At 44.0% G+C, this 23,807-nt stretch overlaps 1 protein-coding gene across 1 annotated transcript in view; it reads right to left on the bottom strand.

Annotated features, from left to right (window-relative positions):
- LRRC2 (leucine rich repeat containing 2) overlaps positions 1–21,452 on the bottom strand; it is a 45,839-nt gene extending 24,387 nt beyond the window's left edge. The window contains exons 1-3 of the mRNA XM_063113710.1: positions 21,293–21,452; positions 8,167–8,310; positions 2,291–2,498 (exon numbers count right to left, since the gene is read on the bottom strand). Of these exons, the coding sequence (XP_062969780.1) occupies positions 2,291–2,498; positions 8,167–8,291 (333 nt within the window). The 5' untranslated portion in view covers positions 8,292–8,310; positions 21,293–21,452. The remainder of the gene's footprint in view (positions 1–2,290; positions 2,499–8,166; positions 8,311–21,292) is intronic.
- Positions 21,453–23,807: the final 2,355 nt, after the last annotated feature.

Here is a 23,807-nt window from a genome sequence, read left to right on the forward strand (position 1 = left end):
TCTGGGAATAAAATTGTAAAGGTGTTGAGAAGTGCTTAAAGACATCAGTTGAAGAAATCCAATTCACAAGTGTTTACTGAGCCCCCACTACAGGTGAGGTAAGCTCAGCACTGAAGGGGGCAAAGAGGAGGGTGGCATGCAGGTCCCCTGGCCTCACGAAGCTGACCACAGCGCATCATCAGCAAAGTGGCCACAGCGCAGAGGGGAGGGTGGGGAACTTCACGGCGGGTGGAGCAATCAGAAATTCACGGGGACACTTTTGTATCGTGTTCGGTACTTGTAACATGCTTCATGATGATTGCTATTGTGTGGGGGGTTAAGCTTTGAACTTACAATAGTAATTTCATTCTAGGACTGTTTCATACAACAGTACCATAAGATAGGCAAAGTGGGCATTATTAAGGCCCACTGAAAGAGGAAAACTGAAACCCACTTACAGTAAGGACCAGCTACACAGTTTGCAGGGCCTAATACAAAATAAAAATGCAAGCCCCTTGTTAAAAACTAGGAAGTTCAAGATGGTGACAGCTGAGTACTAAAGCAAGCACAGGCCCTGTGCGGCCGCCTCTTCAGCTGACTGCCTCTCCAGCTGACCACCTAGTTACTACCTGCCCCGTCACTCAGCCCTGACAAACCATCTCGGCCTTGCTGATCTGAGTGCAAGCTACATGGCTTGCTTCCTGGAGCAGTTCTCTCTCCACCCAGTCCCCAAGGCATCAGGAGCTCCACTGCCCCATCCACCCTCAGTGACCTCTTGCAGGGGTCAGGCATGCTGCCTGATGTGACCTTAGAGGCCAGAACTCCCCCACAGCTGTGGAGCACTTTAAGAGGTTGAAAATGCCTTAATAAAGCATTTCACTCCTTCATTGGAGGTAAGGCTGAAGCATAAGTCTCTCTGGGGAAGGAAAACAGTAACCAAAGTTCACACTAATGAATGCCTGGAGCTGCAGAGTAGATTCCAATCAGAACAGAGCACCAGCTTAGGGAACTGAGCATGGGGACAGAGGCTGCAAGTGATGAAGACATCCACGTAGTTCACAGTGGGGCGCCTGAGCCTGCTGAGTCAGTACCAATTGCTATCCCCTCCCATACTAAGCACTCATTAAATGCTCTTTAAAATGCTTTTCAAAAGGTAGTTTATGAGCCACAAGGGCTTTCTGCGGGTTCTCCAGTTGGGGCAGTGATCCCCTCCAGGGAAAGTGCGTAGCCCAGGACCATGTTTGATGCTGGTACACGAGAATGATTTATCAAGGCCACTTAACTAGAAATCCAGACATACCCAATAGGTAGTATCTGTGTACCTACTCATCTCAGGGACGGGGTGCAAGAGGAAGAATATCTAAGGTTTTACAGTAATAATCTGGAGGATCATAAACCTCACAGAATATTCACTCATCTAATCATCACAATAGCCTTCAAAGTGGTCAGGGCAAGCATTTGCATTGTTTTACTGATGAGGTTGATAAAACACAAAAGTAAACTGCCTCAGGTCACATGGTTCATAAAGAACAACCCCAGGACCATCCCAAATATTTAGTCTCCCCATCCAGTCCTTGCAGCTACAAAGCGGCAGTGTAAAACAGGATGAAGAGCAGGTCCTAGAGAGCCCTGTCCCACTGAAACCCTTGCCCGTGGCAGTCTCCCCAACATGCCGACTTATCCCACACACCCGGGTGCCGCTTCAACCAGAAAATGTCAGGTCATAGGCAGCCTCTGGAGATGCCTCCCCAAGCTAAGCTGCAAGTTGGGGAAGTGGGAACTGGGATGTCACCTGTAAACACCTGAGGAAAGAAAGAGGGGCATCACTGTGGTGGCCTCCGACTCTCAGGACAGGAAAATAGGATAAAGGTTCTGCTGAAATCCCTTTGCTGCTCCACAGCACTGTGACACTCAATAAGTCATTGCCCACTGAGAGACATTAGATAAACGAAAGGCTCAGACATTTAAATCAAGTGGGGTTTTTTTTGTTTTGTTTTGTTTTGTTTTTTTAAAGGCAGAGTCATTTTAAACATCTGGGGGAAAAACAGCAGAATTAAGCATCCTTAAAGACTGTGCCATCCTGGGGAGGGCCACAGGGCCCCTTGCTGCTCGACCTCGGACTGCTCTTTCCAGGACTACACTGCATTTCAGAGCAGATCATCAGCTCCTCCACACCCACTGGAAAGCTCCACAAAGGCAAGAGCATTCTTTCAGCCAAGGCCAGTGCCTTGGGCTCAGGTTAGCAGAGGACGTCAGCCACAGTGCTGCATTGACAACCACCTGCTGCAGATAAAGAAGCTCATCAGCTCACCTTCCAGTGTTCCCCCGAAAGTTCAAACACAAATGGACTGCTCCGTTTGTCTCTGTCCTTGGAAAGTGAAGTCTGCCTCGTGAGAGAGTTCCTTTCGATCTTTTCCAGAAGCCGCACACTGGTGTCTACGAAGCCATTCTTGCAGTACACGGCCTGGGGGATGCCTTTCCTTCTGCACTCAGCCACGAAGTTCCACTCTTCCTTTATCCTGAGATGGGCAGCAGAACCTACAGTTACCCTCCTGGCGAATGGCCATCACCTGCCTAGAGAAGCGAGCCGGGCCACCCGAGCACAGGCTCAGTCCTTCCCATTACTGGACCTGATTTCCCAACTGCAGGCCACTTAAGCCCTTCCCTCCACTCTCCTCCTTGCCCTGGGGGACACAGAGGAAGCTTTAAACCCTTTTGTGAATTGTTGGTAACTTTGACTAAAAAAATGGAGAGGGTGACTTAGATAGAATTTTTGTCTAAAATTTGTACCAAAACCACCTATGCACTTGTTTAATCATAATTTCCTTTGAAATTATATTGTGCCAGTCTCAGTTTTTAAAAAACACAGGGCCACAGAAATTTGCTGACGTTTCAAGGGCATCTGAATAAAAATACAGAGGCAGCCCCAGTGTATAAAACACCTGACTTTAGAATGTCGTCCATCAGCCACCTTGGGAAAGTTCCCTCCCGTAGATGAACCCGAGGTCCAGTCAGACACTGGAGCTGCTTCAGGACTCTCAGCCTCCTCACCACCCTTCAGTACCTGCTTGTTGGTAATTTTCTGGCCTATCATTTTATAGCTTTCCACATTTTCTCCCTTTCGATCAGACCTCCATCACCACCCACCCCAGTCTCACTCACGACCTTACTTCCTGAGTCACGGAGGAAAAAGAAAAAGAACCGAACTTCCACAAGCTCCCAGCACATCCACAGCACCTACTTGCATCTGTTCCTGTAGACTCTGCCTTCCCTTCTGTTCCTCTGGAAGAACACCCCAAGATCCTACCAAGGGCCAGCCCCTCCCCATGGTCGCTGGACCCAGCCTCTCACTGATTCAAGGACATTGCTACAGCAGTCCTCCCTCGCCAGTGCTCCCTCTAGTGGATCCCTCTCTGCCACGCACAGCAGGCACCTGTGTCTCCCATCTTAAAGAGATCCCACCTCAACCTCATGGCTCCCATCAGTCTGTTTCTCTGCTCTGCTTTACAGCAAAACTCCACAAGAGAGCTGTCCTCGCTCCTATCTATGACTCTCCTCCCCTCCACTCTCTGTTAAGCCCACTTTGGTCACCCTCACCTTTTGAAGCTGTTCTCATCAAGGTCATCCAGGACCTCCACTTCACCAAATCCCATGGTCAAGGCCCAGTCCTCATCTCATCTGACCCTCTGCAGCTTTGGCACAGCCCATCCCTTCCCCTCCCTGCAGCTTGAGGACACCTCCCTCGGCTGGTTACCCGCCTACCTCTCCAGACACTGTGCAGCCTCCTCCGCACCCTCTCAACCACTGAATTTCCAAGTGCCCCAATACCTGCCCTTGCCTTGGGCCACTCCTCTGTCTACATTCATTCTTTTGATGCCTTCCAGTCTCATGGCTTTAGATACATCTTTATGCTGATGATGCCCAAATTTATATCTCCTGCCAAGATTTCCTCATGGATCCAGCCTCCTATATCAAATTACCTCCCCAACTTCTCCACCTGGATGTCTACAACACAGTTCAAGTTGATATGTTCCAACACAAACTCCTGATAGGCAGCCCCAAAACTTGCTTCTTCCCCCATCTCAGTAAAAAGGCCTCCAGTTGCTCTGGCCAGATACCTCAGGGTCATCTTTGACTCCACGCTTTCTTTCATACCCTATATCAAATCCATCAACAAATGTGGTCAGTTCTACCGGAATCCAGCCACTCCTCATCACCTTCACGGCTTCTGTCCTGGTCCACACCACCATCGTCTACTTGCTGACACCAGCCTGCCTCCCTGTGGTCTAAACTCATCCAGCAGTTTGAGTGAGCTGTCACACTGATTGCATCACATGACACCTCTGCCCACACCTCTTTTGGCTTCTCATCTCACACACAGTCGACCTAACGGCCCTACAGATCTGTGCCCCTCCCCTGCCAGTGTGACCTCACCTGCCTACACACTCACTTGCTTTTCTGGCCCAGGCACTCTGACCTCTTTGCTCTTCCTTGAACATCCAGGAACACTTCTGCCTCATGGTATTTGCATTTGCTGTTGTGTCTGCCTGGAACCCCGGTTCCCAGACTTCTGCAGAGCTGGATCCCCAGGTCTATGTGTAAATGTCACCTTCTTAATCAGACTTTTTGCTCTTAAGAAACCACTTTGGATATTGCTGGAGTTTCATGCTGCCATTAAGCTGGGGAAGCAGGAACATTCGAAAAACAATATTTTGTTGATGGCACTGGCTGGCACAGCTACAGAGGTCTTCAATCACAGCAATGTGAGCTGGGAAAAGCACCCAGTGATCACTGGGTTAGGGCTTCAATCTACATGTGAGGTCTATAAGTAATGGTAAAAAAAGTACTAAATTTTAAAATAGCAGAACATGAGGGAATATGAATTTAATACCAGAAGAAAATACTAAAAGAGCTAGAAGTGGGCTCTTCAGGGAAATGTTGCAGGGCTTGGAATTGTTGCTTTTCTGTATGATTTAAATATTTTTATAACTATATGATAAAAATAAAATTTAAATATCCACCTTAGATTTAGATCTGACTGTAGCAGTCAAGGATAGGTGCAGACCCCAGGTCTGAGACATATTGCTTGAACTTATATTAGAGGCAATCTCTTCAAAATTTAACAACCAAGAGCACAGCCACCGCAAGTTCTTGTAGCAGTTCTGAGCACTCGTGCTGAACACTTTTCAGATTAATGCCTCTAACTTTTCTTTCCTCCTTTCTTAGACTGAACCTGAAGGTGGATCCTGGTGACGTAATGAAATGATATCAAGGGGTGGCTGGTTAGCTCAGTGGGCTTGAGCACGGTGTTATAACACCAAGGTCAAGGGTTCAGATCCCTGTACAGGCCAGCCACCAAAAAAAAAAAAAAAGAAAAGAAATAGAAAAGAAATGATTAATCCCTACAGAATACATATTTCCTATATCACAAATTACAAATTGGTATAAATATTTTACATATCTTGGTACAGCCAACATAAAATGGAGGAAAAAAGGAAATCAGACATATCCCATTAAAAATAATTATATGCCAAATCTATTCTGTATTTCTTTTTTAAATGTTCTGTGTCTTATTCTCTCTGAAACCTAATGCTAGAAAAGTCAAGATGAAAATATAATTGTTTTTTACAATTCATTCTCTTCCTTGAGAGCAATTGAGGTAACTAAAAGGTCATTGTCTTTGTGTTTTATCACCCATATAAGTGACTATAATATCTTCCCCTTGAATCAAAACAATGCCATTTGAATTCTATTAATAAAATTCCATAATGTGCAAATAAAATACCTTTTCCTTAGGAAATGAACCCACAACCCTAGCCCAGATAGCAAATAGGCTCATTGGATAAGAAATCCCTCACTTAGAGCTTAACAACAGCTCTTCTATTTCTCCCTCTAAATGATCATGTTTCATTCAGAGAGATATTCTGTATTTTATCTCTACTTATAACTTTTAAATGTTGGTATATGAGGGCACTTCAAAACATTCATGGAAAAATAGAATTAGAAGATAATACAAATTTTCCATGAACTTTTTGAAGACTCCTTGTATACTTCATGGAACAAATACAGCATTACAAGATGAAACACCACGAAGTGAGGTAACAAAACAAATGGGAGGGTTTTACTTGTTTTAGTAAATTTAAATTAACCAGATAATTGCCTTTAATGATGAGGCAGTCATCAGTTTTTCAGACAGTCCCCGACTTACAATGCTGATACTTAATATTTTTCGACTTTACGATGGGTTTATCGGGGTATTAAATGCATTTTCAACTTACGATATTTTTTACTTTATTGGGACGTAACCCCTCATAGGTAGAAGAGCATCTGTATTAATTTCTGCCCAGAAAACAGATCCTGAGAAACTAAAAGTTAACCTTCAAAGAGCACTGATAATCACAGTATGAATTATATTTTAGAACTTCAAAAACACCTGTGAAGAAGGCACATTTACTATCCTCATTTCTGAAGGTCCTGAGAAACTAAAAGTTTCTTTCTTAAACACCCACATTCTTCCTTACCTGCCCAGCCCAACTTGGTGGCTGTTTTTCTTACCTTGAGCTGGAAAAGCCTAACAAATTCCCAAGAAGTTTTCCAGCTTAGGGTAGGATGAGACACAGCACAAGCCCAATGGCACTGAGCCTAATTCAGGGTCATTCTCATATACGTGAGATGTGTGAAGCTGTTTAACACCACAATGAAAGACAGAGTTTAAGGGGCAGGTACCACTCCAAAGCAGGTGAGAGAACACACCTTGCAGACCCTGATTTCTTTAGGTTCCCCAGAACCCTCAGGAGGTTACCTCAGTGACAGACACTTTCCTAAAACCCCCAAGGCCTTGGGTCCGCGTGCAGCTAAGCTTGTTCTACCCTAGAGTAATCCCAGATGCTAGGAGTGGTGAGGAAGTTGGAGCAGAGCTGAGAGCCACTTTGGACTCACAAGGCCCTGGGACCTTGTGTGATTCGTGCTAGTGTAGATTACTCAGACCCATTGCCATGAAAGTTGCCCAGTTTGAGGGTTCTAATTCTTAAATTCAAAATTCACATCATATTGCATAATCTGATTAGTAGCAAGTGAAAAGATGTTCCAACTACCTGTGACCACAGCATTGTGTAGGAGAAAGGGCTTGGCCAAATCATCTACTTACCAGCTGTCTAAATTAGGCAAGTTATATATGTCCCAACTTGCTTGTCTGCAAATTTGGGAAGGAAGATAACAACCTAGGACTGCTCTGATGCGTGCAGCGACAGCTTAATCATCAAGTATGATCAGAATACGTATTCACTTAAGCCAAAAAGCTCATAAAAGTGGAGAACCAAGAATATAGAAACATTCACACCTTACACATTTTGTTTTTAACTTAAAGCATACAAATATACCACCATTTGCCAACTTGATGTAGGGTCAGGGACGTCCTTTGGAAATAGGTCTGCCAATCAGAATCCCAGTGTGCCTTTTTTTGTATAAATGACACCCATAATGCACCATCTAAGAGTTCCAGTTTTGGTTTCTTCACAAAAAATAAAAATCACAGCTATATTCAAGGCCACCTTAATGTACAACCTTTCTGCTTGTCATACTTTTATCAGTCTTATATGGTGCTCATCCAATTGTGTCATTTGTATTTCTCATAAAAGTAGTTTTTCCAGAGCACTCAACTTGGTTTTTGTATACCTTCTTTTACTGATAACCCTCTTTTACTCATATTTCATGAATTTATATGATAGACAAATTACATCATTTCAATCCAAATAAACACAATACCAACACAATGAATCTTATCTAAAATTCAGCTCCAGGGGTGAGGGCTGAAGTGTATGTCAGAAAGTGGCCCAGCCTGCCCTGGGAGCCTTCATGGCTGACACAGGTGTGGAGAGCATCCGGCAGCCAGTGAGTTAGTTCAGTGAGGCCGGCTAAGCGGTCTCCTACAGCATTGACTGCAGAGGGATTCAGCGTGTCACACCTAGCATGGTGCATGGATTGAAGGTCCTTATGACTGTGAGTGTTCCTGTTTTACAGATCATGTGTGATTGGGCAACAGTGTGAGGGCTCTGAAGTTCAATGAGGAAAATGTCACCAACAGTGAGAAATCCCAAAAGAAAATCCTCGTCCTCCACAACACAACTGTTACCTGTCCAAATCTCTATTATTAAGCAAGCTACAAGACTTTGTACAGAAGACACGTACTTTTCCAATGCGCTTTTCTCCAGCCTTTCTTCTTCCTGCTTCTGCCGAGTTTTGTGCTTCTTGACACGAGTTTCCCACAAGGCTCTGATGACAGAAACGTCAAATACGACTACTTTATGTCCCATTTTGGGAGCATGAAATTACCTATTTAAAAAAATATATATATGTCAGCTTCATATACACAGAGAAGAAAATTGTTTTAACATGAACTACGAAATGAAATATGAATGAACCGCCTATCTTGAGTAATGATGATGTGCAGTTTGCCAACGTTCCTAAGGTCTGACAGTGCCCTGTGTAAGTAAGTCACAGTTCCACACTCACCTTGGGGCCATCTTCTCTAGAACATCACCTTTGTCTCCCTACCCCTCAGCTGGACTCTGGGTTCCGAAAGCCCCCAGCATATCCCTCAAGCCTCCTGGTTCCACATTCTATCGAACTGACTAGTGTATGCGTCTCATCTTCCCAGTCAGTTATAACATACTCAAGGGCAAGTTGTATGAATTAATCACTGTCCACATGTAACCGTATGTTCTCTCTCCCTCTCTCATATAGAACAGTTCAGCAGTTCACATAGGCAATCTTATCATTACTTTTCTACGTAGTTGAGAATGATCCAGAAAAGCCCCCTTTTATTTGATAGAAATTTCTTCCAAACTTACTTAAGTGCTCTTTCCTTCCCTCAAGTACAGGACATGAGGAACATAACTATGTTTCCTTCAGGAAGTCATCAGCTCAAGACTTCCCCTCAGGGATGCATTTTCCATCCTCTTCCTGCCATCTCCTCTCAGTCAAGCCGACCCCATTCACTCCTCTGCTCCAGGGTAGTCTCTGCAACCTCCAGCCCCTCTCTCTCTCCCCCATCTTACCCACTCCCCATTATCTGAGGTTACACACCAGCCACAAAAGTAACAAGCCAAACATCGCACCGAGTGAGCCCCACTGAGCATCCTCCCACCAAGGACTGACCACAGTCTAGAGACGTGTCCCTGAGGTTTCCCTGCAGCATAAACCTTCACCAGCTGCTGGGCTCTGTTTAGTTGGTTTTCCCAGTGCAAGGTAAGTCACACTCAGGTACATCTTGCCCATCACATCTTAGTGGGACTTTAGAGAAGATTGAGTCCCTACTCTGTTTCACCAGATGAAACACGGCAGGCCCAGGAAAGTTTACGTCTCTATCCCTGGCACTTAGCACAGTCCCTGGCACATAGTAGGCCCTCCATAAATATTTGCTGAATGGATGAGTGAGTGAATGAATGAATAGTAAATGAAAGATTTGCATCCAGATGGCTTCACTCTCAGGCCACTCAGTAAGACTTCTCTGCGGTTTCTTTTTTTCCCCACTTCATGGTTACTGTTTAAGTGATTATTCACTCGTTGCAAAATATGTATATATATCGGGACACAAAAATGTATTTCAATGTTCATTTCACTAAGTTATACTTATGTCTTTTATCAAAGTAAAGTAATTTTCTAGATATTGTTTTGAATTTCCCCTGCCTGCAGCATCAAAATCTGACTAAATCCATTTCCTAATTTGCACAAACACAGAGTGTCTGTTGGTAAATAGTAGGGCTGGTGAATATTTTCGTCTCCAATTTCAGACACTTCTAAATAGCAGTCAGCAGGGATACAAAACCAAATACTTAACCTATTTAACCTTCTGACTCAAGTGTGTCCTCTCTATAAAGGGCTTTCCAGTATGCGTTGGAGAACTGGCCAAGGCTGTGCAGTGAGCAGTTGAAAACCATGATTGTGTTCTGAAGAGCTGACAATGCTGACTCCAATTTATTCCCCTCTCTCTAATTTCTGATGTCTGGGACTGTCTTTTGTCTCCCTTAAAAACTCTTTTACCTATAGGAAATTTTTTGACAAAGGTGGAAATGGTGCACAAGTCTTTGTGTGGACATTCGTTTTCAGCTCTCTTGGGTAAACACAGCGGAGTAGAACTTTGTGTTTAACATCTTCAGGAACCACCAGAGTGTTTTCCAAAGCAGCTGCATCATTTTACATTTCCACCAGCAGTGTATGAGGGTCCCAGTTCCTCCACATCCTCATCCACACTTATTATCTGTCTTTTTTATTATAGCTGTCCTAGTGGGTGTGAAGTGGTATCTCGTTGCTTTGGTTTGCATTTTCCTGATGGCTAATGATGTTGAGTATCTTTTCACATGCTTTTGGGGTATCCGTATATCTTCTTTGGAGAAACGTCTATTCAGATTCTTTGCCCATTTTTAATTGGGTTAATTTGTCTTCTTATTGTTGAGTTGTAATAGTACTTTATACATTTTAGATACAACTCCCTTATCAGATATATCATTTGCAAAAATTTTCTCCCATTTTGTGAGTTGTCTTTTCACTTTCTTGATTTTCCATTCTTTCACTTTTAACCTAAATATGTGGTTATATTTGAATGTGAGATTTTGTAAACAGAACATTGTTGGATCATTTATTTAACCCATTCTGACAGTCTCTGTCTTTTAACTGGTGTATGGGTAGGCCACTTGTATTTAATATAATTACTGATAGGTTTGGATTGAGGTCTGCCATTTTATTATTTGCTTTCTGTTTGATCCTTCTTTTGTTTTTCTTTTACACGTTTCTGCCTTCTTTTGTGTTATCTGAACATTTTTTGGTGTTCCATTTTATTTTCTCTAGTGCTTTTTTGACTATGTCTTTGTGTGGTTTTTTTCTTTATTTTTTTTTTCTTTATGGTAGCTCTAGGAATTAAAAGATATATACTTACCTTTTCACAGTCTACTTAGAAACAATATTTTACCACTTCAAGCAAGATGTAGAAAACTTACTACCATATAAATCCCCCTATGCCCCCTTTATGTGGTTGCTGTGGTTGTCTTGTATTATATCAGTCAATGTTATATTTTTGGCTTCCAATTATCAAGCTTATTTTAAAGAATTCACGAGGAGAAAACAAGCCCATTATATTTTCCCTGATATTTACCATATCTATTGCTCTTCCTTCCTTCTTGTTCAAGTTTCCTTTTGGTATCATTTCCTTTCTATCTATAAAACTTTCCTTAACAACTATTTTAAAGGAGGTGTGCTGACAAATTCTGTTCTCCTTCATCTGAGGTTGTCTTTTTCTTTCCTCCATTCCTGAAGATTATTTTTGCTGGATATAGAATTCTGAATTGACCATTATTTTCTTTCAGCACTTTAAAAATGTTGTGCCACTTTCTACTGGCATCCATGATTCGTGATGCGAAATCTGCAGTAATTTGAATCATAGTCTCCATATGTATTATTTTTTGCTACTTTCAAGATTTTTACTTTGTCTTCAGTTTTCTCAGGGTAATTATGATGTGCCTGGGCATGGATTTCTTTGGGTTTATCCTGTTTGGGGCTTGCTTAGCTTCTTTAATCAGTCGGTTTACATATTTTGCCAAATTTGGGAATTCTTCAGTAATTTCTTCAAGTATTTTTTTTCTGAACTACACTCTTTCTCCCCTTCATCTGGAACTCTGATGACACAAATATTAGACCTTTCAGTATTATGTCATAGATTCCTGAGGCCCTATTCATTTGGGGGTTTTTGTTTTGTTTTGTTTTGTTTTTGGCAGCTGGCTGGTATGGGGATCCAAACTCTTGACCTTGGTGTTATAACACTGCACTCTAACCAAATGAGCTAACCATCCAGCCCACTTTGTTGGTTTTTTGTGTTTTTGTTTTTGTTTTTTCATAGCTGGCCAACCTGTTCATTTTTTATAAATCTTTTCTTCTCTTTTTTTTTTTCATATTGTTAATATTCAGTAATCTATCTCCCAGTTTCCTAACTCTTCCCTATGTCATCTCCCTTAGGTTTATGAGTGTATTCAGTGACTATTTTATTTCCATGATTGTATGGTTTATTTATAAAATTTCCATTTGGTTCTTTATATCTTCTATTTCTTTGCTGATACTTTCTATCTTTCCATTTATACCCCAGGGTTGAGGTTAGAATACCCAGAGAAGGACAAACTTAGAAGGGACTTAGACTTCATTTTAGAAGTTGTGGTTCAACCCACTAGATAGTAGATAATTCCTTTGGTCAGGCTGGTCTGGAATTGCTGGGTGACCAGTAGGTCACCCCCCAGAGTGCAGGTGGGGGAACAGCTGATCAGCAACTGGTGGCATGGGCATGTAGTGGGAGTCCAGGTGCTAGAAGAGGCAGAAGGCCTTCAGAATATGTGGAACACACAGGGGCTTGCAGAAGGAGTGGCAGCTTTGTATGTAACAGGGCCACAGGCAGGTCACATGGAGGCTTGCAGAGATAGTCTGGATACAAGCATGGGCAGGAGGCCTTCAGAGAACATGGGCTGCAGAAGGGCTGTTTTCTGGGTCAAGAGAGCTGCAGAATGGTTATAGCCAGGCCAAGGCTGCAAGGTTGCAAAGGGACCATGTTCTGATTTTATCACTAGGGCACATTCCAATAGATGTTCTCCCATTCACACTGCTGACCTCCAGCACACATCAGAAAAGGCAGGAAGAAGCCTCTTAGTACATTGTCCCTCCAGTGCCCTCTACTGAGAAAGCTTAATATCATATTCACTTTAAAGAATGAGTAAAGGAATTTAAAGGAATTCCATTGTATATCACAGAGTATACATATATATATAACAGTGCATTCAGAGCTGAGAGGCAGTAAGTTGATAACTGACATAGTAGGTAATCAATGCGGTTGAGTTCAGACCTCAAATTCCAACCTGCCTTCTGGCAGGGGTTGTGATTCCCTGTCAGTTTTCAGTTGTTGCAGTACTATTCAGCGATGTTCCACGTGCACCCTCCAGTGGCCAGTCTGGGACGTGGATAGTGGTCTATCCCTGAGTTCGGTTCTCAGTCACTGGCATGCATACGGGCTGAGGTCATATCCATACACGCGTGGCTCATCCTGGGGGTGAGCCCAGGAGTTCATAAACGTTATGAAGTTACTTTCCCAAGCTCTTGCCTCTCATGATCTCCCTGGTGCTTTCCAGATTCCTGGGGCTACCTTTTCAATCCTCTGACCAGAAACGTGGGGCTGTAGTTACTCTGCTCTGCTGTGCACAACCTACAACTGCACCCACATTCCAGACCAAGCAGCAGCAGGACTATGAGAGGACAAAAGCAATGAGGGTTTGCTACACAGTCTTGGGACTACAGCTCCTCTAATCAGAAAGGAGGTTCCTCACGTGATCTCACTTGTATGTGGAATCTTAAAAAGTTGAACTCACAGAAGTAGAGAGTAGAAAGAGGGTTGGGGTGCAGAGGGAGGGAATGGGGAATTCTCTTTGTCAAAGGCTGCAAAGTTCCAGACAGACAGGAGGAATAAGTTTTAGATCTACTGCATAGCAGGGTGACTAAAGTCAATAATATTCTATATTTCAAAATAATTAAGAATAAATTTCAATGTCTCACCAGAAAAATGATAGGCAAAGGAAGTAATGGATATGTTAATTAGCTTGATTTAACTATTCCACATTGTACACATATATAAAAACATCACATTGTATCCCATAAATGTATACAATTATAATTTGTCAATTAAAAACTATATTAATTTTAAAAATAAAATATAGATAATTATTTTTATTTTTTATTTTTGGTGGCTGGCCAGTACAGGGATCTAAACCTGTGACCTTGGTGCTACCAGCACCACACTCTAACCAAGTGAGCTAGCCAACCAGCCTAAAAAACTTTTAAATAAAAATTTAAAAAGAAAGGAAGTTTCCCCTCCCTTGAAGTTTTAGATGCCTGATGTCCTGCCCCCCTCCATATCACTGCTACTACCACAGAGTTCTGTGAGACTAAAGCATGAGAAAATGGAGAAAAGAAAAAGAAAAAAGAAAGCCAAGAGTTGGAACCAGCCCAAATGTCCATCATCAGATGAGTGGATAAGGAAAATGTGGTATATTGACACAATGGAATACTACTCTGCTATAAAAAAGAATGAAATACTGCCATTCACAGCAACATGGATGGACTTAGAGAAAATGATATTAAGTGAAATAAGCTAGGCATAGAAAGAGAAATACCGCATGTTCTCACTTATTTGTGGGCGCTAATAAAAATAAATAAGTAAATATCCAAACAAATGCGGGGAGGAGGGAAAAAGACACACCAATCACAATTCCTTGATTTTGTTAAGACGAATGAACAGATATGATGTTAATGGGGGGAGGGGGGAGAGGGAGGGAGAAAAAGTAGGAATTGGTAAAGGGACACGAGAGTCAACTATATTGTATACTGAAAATTAAAATTTTTTTAAAAGCAGGCAAAAAAACAATAAAAATTTTAAAAAGGAAAAATTTAAACAAACAAACAAAAAGTTCATGGAAAGATTTCCATTATCTTTCAATTATATTTTTCCATAAACTTTTTGAAGTGCCCTTGTGTTTATATTCTGTTTTGATTTTTTTTATGTAATATATGTTGCTAAACATAGATATTTATTTTCTGTCCTTGATTTCTTTTTATTAAGTGGACTTGTTGATTGGCCTTTGAAAAGTTTATTCATCTTCCTCTGTTGAAATTAATTTGATATTTGCATGTTTGGGAAGACATCAGAGAGCTATTTCAAATAATTGTAGAGATTATAAAATACATAATTTTTAATAAGTTATACATCTCCAGTTTTTGTGAAAATTTGAAGCCCTACTTTCTACAGAGTATTTTGTTATTCATCTGTTATTCAGTTTATGTATTTGTTATTTGAAAAAATAAATGTGCATATCCTTGTTTAAAAAAAAAAAAGGAATGCCAAGCATCAGTCTGAAAACAAAAGATCAAAGTTCATAGTCAGTAGTCGAGAAAAACTAAAAAGAGAGAAAGAATCAGTCTAATTTCTTTGAGGAAGTCTCTGCACAGAACCCAAGTCTACACATAAAAGTAAATGAAAAAGACAAAGTAAAGTTAATTGCATTTGAGCAGTGTGGACAGCCCAGCCAGCCAGAGTAACTAAAGCTGAAGAATCGCTCACCACACACAGGGTATATGTGCTCTAGATCAACCAGGCATAGCTCAGATTCTGTTGTGGAGGTTCTTGAATTTCCTTAGGCCAGTTAACCCTTGAGAAATAACCAGATCTGTACATTAGCTACCCCTGAATTAAAAATATCATTGCTTATTAATTTCTACACATTCATTTGGAGAAATATAATTCAAGTTCCCATCCTAGGAGAATGGCCTTTTCTTGATGCCTTTATGTTCTAAATATTCGATCATGTCAACAAAAAGTGACTTAATCATCTTTGATAAATTCCAGAAGTACAATTTATGAAATTTAATTACCAAAAGCCCTTTATTGTTTTTTTGGTTGCTGCCTAGTGCAGGGATATGAAACCTTGAACTTGGTGTTATAATATTATGCCATATTTTTAAATAATTACAATCCATTATTACTCTCCATATTTTGGTGGGACAGAGTATACCCTGACTGTCATCTAACCATGTTCACCATTTTCCCTGTGTTTTGCAAAGCAGAAAAGGAGGTTCTGTTCTTCGATTAAGGAGGCTTTGAATATGCCAGGATTTAAATCAGGGTCTTGCCTGTAAGATGATGTTCTGTTTGCAAACATGTGTAACAAAAACTGGAGACTCTAAGAACAGTAGGCAATGACCACATTTGCTAGAGATGTACACGTATTGTCCAGAGGTGCTGGGAAGCTAAGTAATACAAGCTCCTAAGTGCCAGGTCCAGCCTAGTCCCTGACATCCTCCATAGCACAGAACTGAGTCCAGGCATCTCTAGACAACTGGACAAGTTTGACCTTAACCCAGGAGGTAGTAGCTCCATGGGTGGGTGCTGAGATTGGGAAAGTGGTTTTACAATGACAGCCTATGAGTCAGTCCAAGGCAGAGAGGAGACCCTCCATTCGGGGGTGAAGCCACATTGAGGAGCAGAGGAGGTAGATGTCAGGGACGAATGCAGGTGTCAGTCACTCACCAGCTTGGGAGAGAGAAAGTCTTGTGGAAAATTTACAAAGCTAATCTCTTCTTTGTAGATTGAACTCCAGTCAACACAATCTTTCAGGCAAATGCATAAAATGTAATTTCCTAAGCATTAACTTTCTCCAGGATCACAGAAATGTCACCATAATATACTACACAAAAGCAGAAAAGAGAAAAATTAACCTCCACAGGATCCAGTATAGGGGACCCTCAATACAAATAAAGCAATAGCCTCTTAGAGGAAACTTCACAACCAAGTGATTCTCCTGAGCAGCCTATGTGCAAAGCTTTAGGCTGAGCCCTCATTGAATTTGACAGCAAAGTCATGTTTCCATGGTGGCATCTGATTCAGTTCCCTGCTGTGGATCTTGTTTTGCATGGCTATACCAGCACTGTGACAACCAGCCTTCCTAGATTTGAACTATACATTCCACAGTCACAGAGCATCTTCCAGAGAAGAAAACACCTGGGACTATGAGACAGAAGAACAACAGTGTCACTCACTGCAAAGGAAAGGACAATTAAGCACAGGGTGTTGTCAGGCACATTCCTCTTCAGTCCAGGGACACGCAGGTGCTTACAGTACCAGCTCCTGAGTGAAAATGTTAGCCATTAGCAGACTCGCAAAGGCTGGATTCTCAGTGGAAAGGAAAATGCCTCCTGGAAAAACCTTTGCTTTAGTGCAGGGGTCAGCAAACTTTTTCAGTAAAAGGTAAGATAGTAAATATTTTACCCTTCACAGGCCAATAGGCAAAATCGAATACATTATGTATGCATTTACATAACAAAAGAAAAAACTCCTGGAAGCCTCTTGGAGACATTCTCAGGACAGCAGCAACTGGCCCAAGAGGGAGGGCTCAGCTGGGGTGGGGGCAGTGGGGATGCTGCTGCAGTCAGTTTCACTCTCTGACCCAGTGACACCCAGATAGATGCCTGTGTGTCCTTCTCTCCTCCAGTCATCTTAAGTTGGACAGCTAGCTAGAAGCAAGGTCACTTGCTAAGTCCTGGTGTGCTGATTCCTAAGCTGAGATTCCACTGCTTGGTGCCTGGCAGTTGACAACAATAGAGTCTCTGATGTGCAGATGGTAACCAGCAGGAGCCTTGGGCTGCAACAAGGTACAGCTGGCCAGGTAGACAGGTGCTGAGAGTAGAGGGAAATAGAAACAGAGGGGATACTCCAGCTTAGTCTCCAGCCTGCTCCAGCAGTGCCCACATGCCATGCAAAAAGCGGTGCCAGGCCTATGGGCTATAATTTGCTGATCCTAGTTTTAGTGGACAATAAAATACAAAATGTTTTGCTTTGGTAGATGTGATAATTTTAAACTATTCCTACAAATTCTTTTATATTTGTTCCTTTAGAAAGATAAAGTTTAATTCCTCTCCCTTTGATTGCGGGCTGGACTTTGTGACTCACTTGTAATGAATAGGAAGTGGTGAAAGTGACGGTGTATGACTTCTGAGGTCCTAAGTGGTACTGCTCACTCTCTCTCAGATCACTCACTATGGAGCAGTCACCGCCATGTCATGAGGATGCTCAAGCAGCCCTGTGGAGAAGCTTCATGAGGAGAGGAACTGAGGCCTCCTGCCAACAGTCATGTGAGTGAGCTGTTCTAAAAGCAGATCTCCAGCACCAGCCAAGCCTTCAGATGAGTGCAGCCCCACCCAATGTCTTGATTGCAACTTCGTGAGACACCGTGAGCCAGACCCACTCAGATAAGCCACCCCAAACTTCTGACTCTTAGTAACTGTGAGACAGTAAATGTTTGTTGTTTTAAGCTGTTATATTTGGGGGTAATTTGTTATGCAGCAATAAATAACTAAGTGGATAGTAAAATAAGAGGTACTTATAAAAATCAGTGTTAACTTATAGTGACATCTGGTGTCTATACCCAGCTGCTTCCTTAACATAACCACTTGGATGTCTCACACATATCTCAAAGAAACATGACAGCCTCTAAACTTATTCCTCTAGAATCTATCCATCCCCCAGGCTGCTTAATTGCCCACCTCAAGAACTCCATCATTATCTGGAGGTCACTCCTTTACGCCTTCTGTTTCCTCATTCTGCCCACCTGCCATGTGAACACACACGTGTGCACACACACACTCATTCACACATCTAGTTATCACCTCAGTCTTAGAGGGCATGCAATTCTCACCACTAACTAGTGTCACATCTTGACTCAGTTATACAAAATCTCCTAACTAGTCTCCTGGCTTCCCACTCATCCATGTCCAATCTGTTTTCACTCAATAGTGAGATTCATTTTCTAACGAGAACTAGATCACACCCCCTGGTTCACATCCTCCCGAGACTTCCCTGTGGAATGAGAGAGAGATCCCAGATCCTCACAGAGGCAACAAGACCCTGGCATGACCTGCCCTTCACCAGCCCCTCCTGCCTCACCCCGCCACCCTCGTCCTCAGTGCTGTCCACCCCACGCCCCCTCCCCACTCAGACCTCAGCGCACACTGCTCCCTCGGCCTATAACTCTCTTCCCCCATTCACAGGGCTTCCTCCCCATACCCCCGAACTCAGCTTCAATGCTTTCTCCTCAGCCTGGCCTTCCCAGCCTCCTCACCTCAAGTAGATCATCCTGTTATTTTCTCTCTCAGCCTATTGCTTATTTGCTTCACAGCACTTAATGCAAGTTAAATTATCCAATTGTTTGTTAAATTACATTTTATCTGTCCATGGACCGAGCCATAGAAGAGCCATGGTTTACGGACAGGAGCAGCCACCCAGAAGTCCCCAGACTTGGGCTCAAGGTCTGGCCCCTGTCTATTCAGCTGCCCCACACTGAGCAGGTCACACTACAGCAGGCAGTAAGAACTGAGGAGGACTCTCTATCACTTCATTCAAGCCCCCGCACAGAGAGGTGTGCTACAGCCATCAGATGAGAAGGCTCTGAGTCCTCAAGGGCTACAGCTGCCGGGCTCCTGCTTGTGACCTCAACACAGAAACCATGGTCACTAAGTCTGTTCACCCGGTGCATATTTCTGTTCTTCAATTCCTGGGAACTCTAGTATCTGACACTTATTAGATGCACTCTGCACTCATTAGATGCAGAAAGACAAGTGAGGTCCTGCCCATGCCTCCAAGTGCCCAGGCTACAGGGGAGAATGCATGCCTAAAGGGATATATTTAAGTGCAGCATGTTGATTAGACAACAGAGTCCAAACCAACTGCATAGGAGCAGGAAGAGGAGGAACGCCAAAGGGCCATCAGTGCAAGTTTGGTTGAATAACTTTCCATGACCCCCTCCCCAACCAGTTAAATCAGAATTACCTTAGAGAACCATCTGCTCTCCTGAGTCAGAGGGCATGAATGGAAAAACATATCTCCTGGCACCAGAGCACCAGTCTCCACTCAGAAGTCATATGCCAGGAGGAGGGGACTTTCTGGTCACTTAGTCCTTTCCCTTCTTGTCAAATGACAGACTGGGCTGGGGGGGGTGAATGGGTGCAGGGCTAACACCTCAGAACATCATAGGAAGGACGTGGGGGAGTCCACGAGGAGACCCAACAGAGTCCACCCTACAGGTGCCAAGCTGTTCTTGATGCTCCCTCTGTGAGGCTGGGAGAGGGACAGGAACAAGGGAAGGTGGTGGGGACAGAGGAGGGAAAGGGGGTGGGGCTGGTGCCAGGGGTCACCTGAACCAGCCATGGGGAGAGAGGCCTGGCTCCCCTCCTTCCCACCTGCCCTTCAGAGACCCCAGACCCTCCTTCCTTTGGGCTCCCAGCTCCAGGTCTTACACAGTATCCTTCCGGTACATCCTCAGTGTGAAGAAGACCCCTCTCATCAGCCTGGCTGGATCCAAAAGAATGACTATAACCAAAGGGAATTTCTGGGGACACCAAGGTACAGTGTGGGCAACAATACAGCAGCTAAGGAACTTTAGCGAATCACAAATTCCATTCTATCCTCACAGAAAGCCACTGCCTGGACCACAGAGCTGGAATACAGAGTGAGTTTTCTGATAGAAACACTGGAGTAAATAGGGGCTAAATATTCAAGTAAGGTCAGTACAGTCAAAATTCAGCCAAATTCTGGATTAAATTACATTTCATGCCACATGATCAGAATTTCCCTGGGGACACCTGATTATTTTTATGGTAATGTGTTAAGCTCGAAAATCCAGCCAGGGGAGGCAGAGGGTACAGACAGGATTAAGAGGACAGTGTCAGGGTCTGTCTGGCTGGAGTCCTGCCTTCCCGCTGACCGTCCACACGCCGGCGAGATCGTGGCCTAACCTCTCTGAGCCTCGGTGTTCTCCGGCGGGCACGATGCAACAACAACGCCCAGGTCACGGGGCTGGAGGGAAGGTCACCGTGATCATTTGTGTCAAGTGCTTGAGACAGTATCTGGCACCGAGTAAGGCTCAAAACAGGTCAGTTATTTAAAGAAAACTTAGAGAAATTAAGACAGACTCATTACCACCAATTAAACTTAAGATCAAAACGAAGGTACGTGAGTACCCGGGGTTTTGCTCCAGGGCGTGGTTACCAGCGGTTCTTAGAATGACTGGAGAGGAGACCGAGCTGCGCGAGGACCCGGGCGGGCAGGAGGCCCGCAGCCGGTGCGCGGCGCGCCACGCCAGACACCTCTCCTCGGTCCCCCGTCGTCGGTCCACGCTCGCCCCGCCCCTACCCCACCCCCACCCCCACGCCAGGGGGCGCGAGACTCTCTCCGGGAGGAAAGGTTCCCCCGCCCCCGGTCAGGTGTCAATCATTCCTTATTCAGAGCACCGAAGACGACACAAACAAAGTTGATTTATCTCTCCTGGCTAGCTGTTCAGACCAGAAAGTTCTGAGCTCAGCCTTGGGCACCAGGGCAGTGCGCTCGGAGTAACCCCCTAACCAGGAGCAGGATCCGTGGGGACCCTGCTACCGCCGCAGCCCGGCTGCGGGCCGCCTGCGCGTCCCGCGTTCTCTCCTTCCTCCCCATTCCATTCCAATTATCGGCCTAAAATACAGATCGGCGCCTGATCCTCAGCCCCTGTGCCCTTAGCGATGTTTAGCTCTGTGCGTCGGGCGGGGTCGAGGTCCCCAGGGCTCCGGGGGAGATCAGCCGCAGCGCACGGAGGCACGAACCACCGCCCGCACGCTCCTGGCAGGTGGCCCCCGCCCGCACCGCCCCCCTCGCCGCAGTCACCGCACACCCCTGCACGCCGGCCGCCTGAGACGACCCGCCGCTTACCTGCCCCGTGCGGGCGCTGGCAGTCCCGGGCCTGCGGCTGCGGCAGTAATCCGCGGAGAGGCTGTTTACACCGCAGAACAACACACAGAGCCGAGCCGGAAGGGCCCGCGCTGCCCGGAGCCTCCCGTGCCTGTGCGCTAACGGGCTATATTTGTAAGCGGATAATATGATCTGCGGGACATGTGCTGATAAACTATCTATTCAGTGTGACTCAGCCCGGCGTGAGACAAAACAGATTTCGGAGGGGAGGGCTTGGCACAGAGCGAACCACGAGCTGGCCAGCTCGAGCCCTAGAACCGGCATGATCTGACCGCGCGTCCTCTGCCCACGGCTGGACCTTGTTACCTTGGAAATCCTCAAGTGCACTAACTAAAACGGGGCCGAGAAGGGAACGGGCAAGGCCGTCCTCACACTCTGCGCTAGGAACCAAACTAGCAGCAGGATCAGGAACCGTGTGACCAATGGAATGTAAAAGTTTGTTCACTCTTTGAAGCAACGGGTGTCCAAGGTCTTGATTTCATCCTTATATATATTTTTCTTCTCAATGTCCTAAAACGTATGTGAGTTTAGGCTCTCTTTAGAGAGTTTACTAATTGGGTAAATGTTTTGCTGATAGCCAACACTGTGAAGATGTGACAGTTGATAATCAGTAATCCATACCCTTGCTGCGCCCAGGAGTCCCCGCACCCGCTTTATGCCCCTTAAGGGCAATGGCTCCTCATATACCTTCGCCCTAACGCTGACAAATGCCTTGTGTCTAGTATACACATCATAATTCTACTTTCAAAAATTATTTTCTTTTGAAAGGATTATTTTCCATGCGAAACTTTTTTTTTTTTTTTTTTTTTCTTTTTTTGGCCGCTGGTGGGTAAAGGAATCCAAACCATATGGAAAATTTTCTATTTGCTGACATTTATCATTGTTGACATTTATTAATTATCATATAATTAAATTATCATTTTAAATAGTATACTAGGTTGTATATTTCTGGCTATATTAAATCATACCGCTAGTGTTGGATGTGCTTTGTTATTACTTAGAATACAATTTTAAAATTATTTTCCTCTTTTGATAAATAATGTATCTACTTAGAAATTAGTGTTTAGTTTGGTTTTTGTTTTCTTTTGTTTTTTCCTGGTATTCTGGACCAAAGAATATAAATTGAAAAGGCAGTTTCAGTTCAGACACTACTTAAATACTATTTCAATTTATGAGAGAACTAAATATTCAAAATCTTAACCATATTTAAGTGAAAAGAAGGGCTTTTTCTTTTTCCCACAAATGCATTTAAAACACAATGGGATGCCTTTATGATGCTAGGGTTGGAGGGGCGGGCCATATGTATAGCCAGGCCCTCAGACTATACCATGCACCCAAATAGGGTTGAGAAATTTAGCAAATAAAAATACAGGACACCCAGTTAGATCTGGATTTCAGATAAACAACAAATACTTTTTTAATGTAAGTATGGCCCTTCAATATTTGAGAATTTTTTGTATAAGTATGTCAAATATTGCAAGGGACATATTTACATTTTAAAAATTATTTGTTGTTTATCTGAAATTTAAATCTAACTGGATGTCCTGTATTTTATCTGGCAACCCTGCACCCAAACCAGTCAGGATCTTACTAAAATGCAGTGTGGTACAGGAGGCAAGAGACGGGCTGAGAGTCTATCTCTAACAAGCTCCAGGCAAGGCTGTTGCTGCTGGCCCCTGACCATACAGTGAGTGGCAGGGGTCTGGAATTAGCACAGTCTGGTGTGTGGCACCCAGGACTGGCTCCTCACTGACATGGCTTCTGCCCCTACAAAGTTCTGACTCAGTAAGTCTGGGGTGGGGTCCAGGGGTCGATATTTTCACATGCTCCCCAGTTGCTTCTGATTCATAGCAAGGGAGATGAACCAGGAAGTACTTTAAAATACAAAATATGCTTACGCTCAGGAAAGGAATTGTTACTATTGTATTAAACTTGCTGTGTATATATGGCTACGTCACTGGGCTGAGTGTATCCAGAAAGACCTTTCTGAGCTCCTGGGGGGGGCGGCAGATAGGACTGTGCCCTGTGGTCTTCACGTCCCAGTGTCCCCTCACAGCTGGAAACAGCCCAACTCAGACACAGCCATATTATTACCAACTCCAGCTGGTGTTCAAGAGCTCAGCACTTTAAATGCAACTCAGCTCCAGCTGGGCTCACAGCCTTTCCTGAAATGCAGCCCGCAGACCATAGCACTGCTTCTCCATGGACATGCACCCACATCTACCTCTCATCCAAAGGGGTGCACACACAGGCTCACCTGGACATCGATGGGGGGACCAAAGGCTTTCCTCAAGCCATTCTGAACCTAGGGCTCCTGTGGGAACGTCAATCACATGCACTTGGAGCTTTCTCCCAAGAAATCCCTGGTCTCATCAGTCTGTCACCCCCTGTTTTATGACATAACTATGGAAGAATGAAAAAGTCAAGATTTTATGAATGTTGCATTTCACTTCAATGACCATTACCAAATGCCTCC

This window comes from Cynocephalus volans, chromosome 11 (assembly GCF_027409185.1).
Source record: "Cynocephalus volans isolate mCynVol1 chromosome 11, mCynVol1.pri, whole genome shotgun sequence".
Lineage (NCBI taxonomy): Eukaryota > Metazoa > Chordata > Mammalia > Dermoptera > Cynocephalidae > Cynocephalus > Cynocephalus volans.